Here is a 7,654-nt window from a genome sequence, read left to right on the forward strand (position 1 = left end):
TACCGGTCATATCATTTGCAAATATTTTCTCTCATTTAGTAGGTTGTCTTTTTGTTTTGACAATGGTTTCCTTTGCTATGCAAAAGTTTTTAAGTTTAATTAGGTCCCGTTTATTTATTTTGCTTTTATTTCCTTTGCTTTAGGAGACAGATCTGAAAAAAAATATTGCTGTGATTTATGCCAAAGAGCATCCTGCCTATGTTTTCCTCTAGGAGTTTTATAATATCCAGTCTTACATTTAGGTCTTCAATCCACTTTGAGTTTATTTTTGTACATGGTGTTAGAGAATGTTCTAATTTCATTCTTTTACATGCAGCTGTCCAGTTTCCCCAGCACCACTTATTGAAGAGACTGTCTTTTCTCCATTGTATATTTTTGTCTCCTTTGTCATAGTTTAATTGACTGTAAGTGCATAGGTTTATTTCTGGGCTCTTAAAGAAGGTATTTTTGATAGTGTTATTTAGAATATTGAAAATCTGTCCATGTTCTAAATCCAGCAGCAGAATAATAGGTAAGTAAATGTTTTAAATCCTTTAATGGGATATTATGATGATTTTGAAGAATATATGGAAGATAGAAAGGAAAACTGTATGTATAATTCTAATGATGTGAAAAGACATATGGATGGGGGATCACAAAAAGTTAACAACATACGACAAAATCCTGCTCCTCTTGTTCCTCCAGGGACCCGAAAGCCAAAGGGTCTCCAAGGGCCCTCCTGGCTCTGATACTCTGTGGGTCCAAGAATGACAGGCTTTCTTAATCCCCATATAATATCTGTTCAAAGGCATGTTTGCCATTCTGTTTCAGAAGAACAGTATTTCTTCCCCAGTTTCCTCGTGTGAAATGAGGATAACCTACCCTCCGCCCTCCCAGATGTGGAAGTATAAAATTTGTGCAAAATAGTCATATTTGTTGGTGTGAACTATTTTTAAATTTTTCTGTTCCATGACCTAAAATGATGCTTTGAGCAAAATAATTCTGAATAAATATTGAATGGGTGACCTTTGACCTTTTAGTTCCGAATACAGCATCAAAGAAGAAACACCATATAAGTTATTAGCTACTATTATATTATAATTAAAATAATTAATTTTTACTGTTCTAAATACCATATGCTTTAGACCAGGTAGCTACCATTCTATTATTTTCTTCATTTACATTTGTTAATTTTGCATTAAAAGAGGCAATGTGGCATGATAGAAAAGCATGGAAAATCCCCCAAAGTACTTGTTCAAATCCCCAAGAATATGTTTTGTTTTTTTTTTAATGGAGGGACTGGGGATTGAACCCAGGACCTCATGCATGCTAAGCACGCACTCTACCACTGAGCTATACCCTCCCAGCACCAAGATTGCTTGTGGTAATGTTTATGATCTTTATGAAAGGTTAAATAGCTGTGCTTCAATCTCCACAGCAGCAACACTTACCCTATTGACTTGTTAAGATGAAAAGGCCCTATAACTGTTTCATATTATACATAAAATAAATTATTGTTACATTATTACCATCACCATCAATAGTATTCAAGTCAGTACAATGAGGTTAGAAAGAATTACTTCATAATCTAGCATGTATATGCATATCTACCAAAATGTGTGTTTTAGGTTGTGAATGATACCCGCTATGCCATAATTGATGAGCAATTTTTTCTTTTTTTAAAAAAATCATTCTTTTTTTCTTCCAGTTTTGTTGAGATGTAATTGACATACAGCACTGTACACTTTTTTGGGAGGGGAGGTAATTAGATTTTATTTATTTTTTAATGGAGGTACGAGGAATTAAACCCAGGACCTTGTGCTTGCTAGGCACACACTCTGCCACTGAGCTATACCCGCCCTCTTTGATGAGCATTTTCAATTAGGGTTTAAAAAAAATCTAGACAAGCGTGAAGCTTGAGGGACGTTTGCTTAGTCCTTGAAGCAGCCCAAAGTCTCATTATACCAGGAGGGAGATTCTTCCTGTCCCAGCCCAGAGAATTAAGTATTTCATTAACATCAAGGACTATTATATTCTAAAACTTAGAGCCTAGATGCTGACACCAGAAGTAGCAGGTTGGAATGCCTTCAGTGATAAACAGGTCATGTTGATGTCAGACTGGGGTCAGATCAAGCCTCACCTCATTTGCTTCAAACCCAATTAAAAAAAATTATAGTTCTGGCACAAATCAATCAACCAATCAATCGACAAGCAAATCAATGTCTGTGGGCCGCAGCCGGTCTCGGGCAGGAGCCGGTCTCGGGCCTGTGGGAAGGATGGCCCCCTCCCAGGTCCTGGCCCCAGCTGGCTCCAAGCCTGGGTGTGCTGCCCGGGAGAGGTCAGGCCCTTTGTCAGACCCCTCTGGGATGTTCTCCCATGGTAGGTGCCATTCTAGTGGGGGAGCTTCTCTGGTGTCGTAATGAGAGAGGAAGTCAGCGGGCATCCAGGGATATCTGCAAATTGGAGAGTTTAGGGAATGCTGATTCTGGACTTCATACTGAAATGTAATGTTACCCTCATCCAAACTTTTTAAAATCCTCGCCCCATCAGTGAAAGCACTTGAGCACGTTCCGCGCTGAGTGCTGGTGCCACAGTGCCACACTGAGCATGCGCAAGCGTGGTTTCGCTTTTGTCGTCCTTTTTACGCACGTGTAAGACTAACATACGTGATGAAAAATCTCTGCTGTGTCTAAATCTAAAAAAAGGGCTTGTGATAAATATATCATTAAAATCCTAGGTTATAGTAAGTCATCCACCAGCAGCAGAGTTTCCCTTTTGGTGTGACATAAAATAATGGTGGGCCGTAGGACCATTGATTCCGTCCATTCTAATAATCAGTAAATATAAATAAAGCTTATTTAAAAATTTCCTATAAATATATAGTGGAAGTTCTAATATTTTCTTTCTAAGCTCAGTGGGTGACCTTGGGTCCCCTGGGAGGGACACTGCATGGTGCTCACAGCCTCAGTTTGGGGACCCCTGCTTGAGGGGCTGAATCAGCCTAACCAAATTCTGTATTGACTTTGTCATTAGAGTCATTGTGACCATAACAATGGCCTTTGAGTTCATGTATGAGAAAAGACTGCCAATAGGGCCTGGATCCTTCTCTAGGGGCAGCCTGGCCCCTTCCACCAGGGGAAGGTCAACAGTGAAGCTCATTAGAGGCTGACCCCTCCTTCACCTGCAAAGCTGCTTCTCCCATTGGGAACACCTGTCAGACCCTCAGCTTTCCTGGAGCCACCTCTGGGCCCACATGCTAAGGTTCCTGTTTCGTGGGGTTCCTGGACCCTGGAATGACCATCTCCCACGGTGGGGTGGTGTGGGGAAGGGTGCCCGGGTCTGGAGTGGGCCTGGCCTGGGTCCTGTGCTGAGCGTGACCTCCTGGCCTTTCCCATGGCAGTTACCTATGGACAGATGCAGGGCGGGTCCCTGCTGCAGTGGCTTGTCTTTGTCATTACTCATTAGTTTCTACCGGTCTATGCGCACCACAGGTTCTTACGCACAGAGGGCATATTCTGAAGGTACCCTAGAGGGCGGAGCTGGGAGGGTTTGTTTAGGGGAAGAGCAGGCTGGCCTCTGCCCAGCGGCCCTGGGGAGAAGGCTCCCTGTAAGTTGGGCTCGCCCTTATCTGCAGGCTTCCCTGCCCAGACCGCCTCACATCCAGCTCCAGATTTGCTTGTGAGAATCCTCAGTGGGGTTGGTGCCCCTGCCTGTGGCCGTGCCTGTGGGGCTTGTCAGCTTCACCTGTTAGTAACCACTCACCACAGGGGACTTAAGCCTGGTCCCACTACCCCAGAGATTCCCACTTAACACCTCTGGGCTGGCGTCCCAGCCATCCAGAAAGCCAGACTCACGGACCCCTGGGGCTCAGAGTGAGACCTGCAGTGGAGGAGCCACACTGCCACCCCTGGGGAGAGGGGCACTCCAGGTGGGGCCCAGCCCCCAGTGCTGTGCAGCTGCGTCCGGTTGTCACTTCCTCCGCGGGGATGTCTGCCATTGCTGTAGAAATGGGTACTTTCCTCCCTTTTAATAAATGGTTCCTAGTCAAAGCAGTAGTGTTAGGACTAACTGAGGGAAAAGTTGGACCTTCTTTGCAATGGATGGAGGCAAGCAGTTTTATTCGATGACATTTTAAATCAGATCTACCTGTCCCTGATTGCTAAATGACTTGGCATGGAACTCTCAAAGATCACCTTGGTCAGCTCCTGCGCAAAATGAGAGGAGCTGAAGGCCTGTTTCTTTGTGAGCCTTTAAAACAGTAAACAGATTCTCCTTCAGCTCTCCAAGTTACACAAACATCCCGCTGTTTGCGGACGAAGCCGAAGGGGATGTATGAGCTAGCCTGCCGCTGGGCAAGGTCTAGTGAGGAGGCGCAGGCAGAAAGGGGCTTTTACCAGAGCAGGTGCAAACATCTCCGATTCACTCTTCTTTTCTTTTCTTTTCTTTTCTTTTCTTTTCTTTTCTTTTCTTTTCTTTTCTTTCTTCCTTCCTTCCTTCCTTCCTTTTTTCTGGTGGAGGGGAGAGGTAATTAGGTTTATTTATTTATTATTTTTTATTTAACGGATCGAACTCATGACCTCATGCATGCTAAGCATGCGCTCTGCCACTGAACTACACCCTCTCCAAGCTTCACCCTCTGAAAGCAAGCCTGCCGCAGCGTGTCTTATACACTCTTGGGATTTTTTTTTCCCCCAGATCTGAAAGACTTCCTGGCCTCCCACGCTAATGCACGAAGCGCGTGGCGCACACGGAGTGTTCTCATCCTCCTGCCCTGCCTCCTCCTGAAATACATCCTCAGCGAGGCGGGAGCCTGCTGACCCGACCTGCGACTCCGCCGCGGCGGGACCCTGCCCGGCCACCCAGCTAGCCGAGCCGGGTGGCGCCACGGGAAGGAGCGGGGGGGGGGGGGGCCGGGCTTGGGCGGCCTCTTTGATTTTCTATGTTGGAAGTAACCGATTTGTTTGATTTCTTATAAACTGGCGCGTTAGATGCATATTTGTATCGTTTAATAAACATTTTCAAGAAAGCCTTTCTTGCTTTCCTGGGTACTTCAAGGTAAACAACTTAGATGCGCGGGAGTAAACACTAGAGCCTATTCAACCCTAAGCTCCGATGACTTCGGAGGAGACCAAGCACGGGGCCCCTCCCGGTAGCAGCTCCCTTTTAAGCGCCTCTTGAGGCCGGGCAGAGATGGGCAGTAGACGCAGCTACTCTTCACATCGTTCCTTCACTAGTTCACTCAACTAGTCCCTAAGTCCTTGGTGGGAAAGTGGCGGTGCCACATGGGTGTCCCCTGCACCGCTGTGCTCTGAGTCTGGCAAGGAGCAGCTGCCCCAAAATGCTCCCTAGACAGAGAAAGCCAGGCGAGAAGGTGCAGAGAGGGTGGGAGGGATGGAGCTCAGGCTGGAGGCAGGCAGCCAGGCACCCCTCTGCCTTTCCTCCAGCTTCCTCTGCAAACAGCTCAGTTGTGACGCCTTTTTTCAGGACAATTAGCACTTCTTGGGATTATCACCAACATCTCCGTAAAAGGAGATCATCTCAGCAGAACTCACTGTAAAGGCAGGCGGGTTGAGGATTTAGCCCAGAGAATTGACAGCGCCAGGCCAGAGGCTAGTCCTCCTCCCCCCGGATCCTGGTCCCCCGCAGCCCGCCAGGCAGCACAGCCTCCCTGCTGCAGGCCAGCCACCGAATCTGAGCCCCAATCTGAAACCAGCGTGTAAAGAACTTGGGGCAAAGAAAGTGGGCTAAGGGGCTTGCCTTCCCGCCAACCACACAGGGTTAGGAGTCAGATGTTTCTTAACCCCATCTGTCAAGTCTTTCAGCTCCAGGCTGATTAAACCGACCTTGTTTGGACAGATACCATAATCAGAAATCAGAGGAGTGAAAACAAGAAGAATATTACAAATAATTCAGGCAAACAAGCCAATAAGAATCCAATAAGAAGAAATTATGAGTGAGAAAAGGACTCTAAGATAGACTCTACAGCCTAAATTAAAGTAGCTGATCAACATATTGCTGTTTTATAAGCTTCATAGAATTTCCTTTACAATACTCAAAGCTGAGTTCAATGGAAAGGCCATCATAAGATTTACCAGGCGTGTGATATAAAACTACATATACTGGAGTGCTTTTGTGGGCAGAAAAGTATCTTTCACTCAACACTGAAATGTCCCTGTCCGGAGAGGGCTGTCTCAGTGCTCAGCTGAGGAGCCTCGACCTTGAGTGTGGTTTTGACTCCTCCTGGACACCAGGACACTGCACATGCAGGTGAAGAGAGAGCTCTTGGTGTGAGCACTGAAATGGGAAGTCTGCTGACTTACATGGGCTGCTACACACACATACACACACACATGCACACACTAACGAAGCCAACAAACACAAGGTCCACCATCCGCTGGGGGTGGCGGCACCACCCTTCAAGCATGGGTGGGAGAAAGGAGTGAATGATGTACAGATCAGTGAGGACCTCCAGCCCCCAGGACACGGTGGGGCACATGGGCGTCTAGCCACCTGGGGGAGGCCCCCTCACACAAAGCTGTGCACTTTAGAATGTCCACTTTGAAAGCACACACATAGATGGTATTTCCATTGAGTTTTTCAGCTTTTTAAACACACTTTAGTTTATAAGCCTATGTAATATAATTAATTTTATTTCTGTGTGTGATATATTGTGTTTTAAAAAAATTTTATTGAAGTGTAATTGATTCACAATGTTAGTTTCAGGTGTAAAGTGATTCAGTTATACAAACATATGTTTTCTCCTTTCAGATTCTTTTTCATTACAGGTTATTATAAGAAATTGAATATAGTTCCCTGTGCTGTACAGTAGATCCTTGTTTATCTATTTTATATATTGTAATGTGTCTCTGTTAATCCCCTACCCCTAATTTACCCCTCCCTGCCTTTTACCTTTTGGTAACCATAGTTTGTCTTCTATGTCCATGAGTCTGTTTTAGATTTGTAAATAGAATTTGTATCATTTTTAAAAAGATTTCACATGTACATTATATAATATATTTGTCTTTCTCTGACTTATTCACTCAATATGATAATCTCTAGGTCCAATTATTATCAAAATCTATATTGTAAATTACTTTGTCATTTTCAAACTTTTCCACCATTGGCCATGAAAATAGGAATTCAATGTAATATTCAAATGAGTATTAAAGAAAAAGAGGGTAGAATTCAGTAAAGGGTTGACTTGGACTATGGTTCATGAAAAACTAATTATTCAAGTTTTGGGATATAAATATTTCTGGGTAATAATGACTTCTGATGTCACAGTTGTCTTTAAATAGTTTCAGGTACATTCTGAGCAGTACCTTCTATTGCTGCTTAATTATTCTAGAAGAAAGCTAATGATGGACTTGGCAAATTTATCCTAAGAACCTAATGAATATGTTTATGCTATGTGTGGAATGTTTACAAAATGCCTATCTTAGGCACTTTTATACCAATATGAAGTGTGCTGAAAAACATAGCCAGACAAAAAGATACATTGTCTCATTTTCTTGTTATTGAAGTATAGTCAGTTTACAATGTTATGTCAATTTCTGATGTACAGCACAATGTTTCAGTCATCCATATATATATACATATATTCCTTTTCATATTCTTTTTCATTATAGATTACTGCAAGACATTGAATAAAGTTCCCTGTGCTCTACAGTAGAAA

At 43.9% G+C, this 7,654-nt stretch overlaps 1 protein-coding gene across 4 annotated transcripts in view; it reads left to right on the plus strand.

The window, feature by feature from the left end:
* LOC105090756 (cryptic protein) overlaps positions 1–4,956 on the plus strand; it is a 30,494-nt gene extending 25,538 nt beyond the window's left edge. For all 4 annotated transcript variants that reach the window (XM_064484655.1, XM_064484656.1, XM_064484657.1 and 1 more), the window contains one exon: positions 4,675–4,956. In XM_064484655.1, the coding sequence (XP_064340725.1) occupies positions 4,675–4,796 (122 nt within the window). In that variant the 3' untranslated portion in view covers positions 4,797–4,956. The remainder of the gene's footprint in view (positions 1–4,674) is intronic.
* The last annotated feature ends 2,698 nt before the right edge of the window (positions 4,957–7,654 follow it).

Source organism: Camelus dromedarius, chromosome 4 (assembly GCF_036321535.1).
Source record: "Camelus dromedarius isolate mCamDro1 chromosome 4, mCamDro1.pat, whole genome shotgun sequence".
In the NCBI taxonomy this organism is placed as follows: domain Eukaryota; kingdom Metazoa; phylum Chordata; class Mammalia; order Artiodactyla; family Camelidae; genus Camelus; species Camelus dromedarius.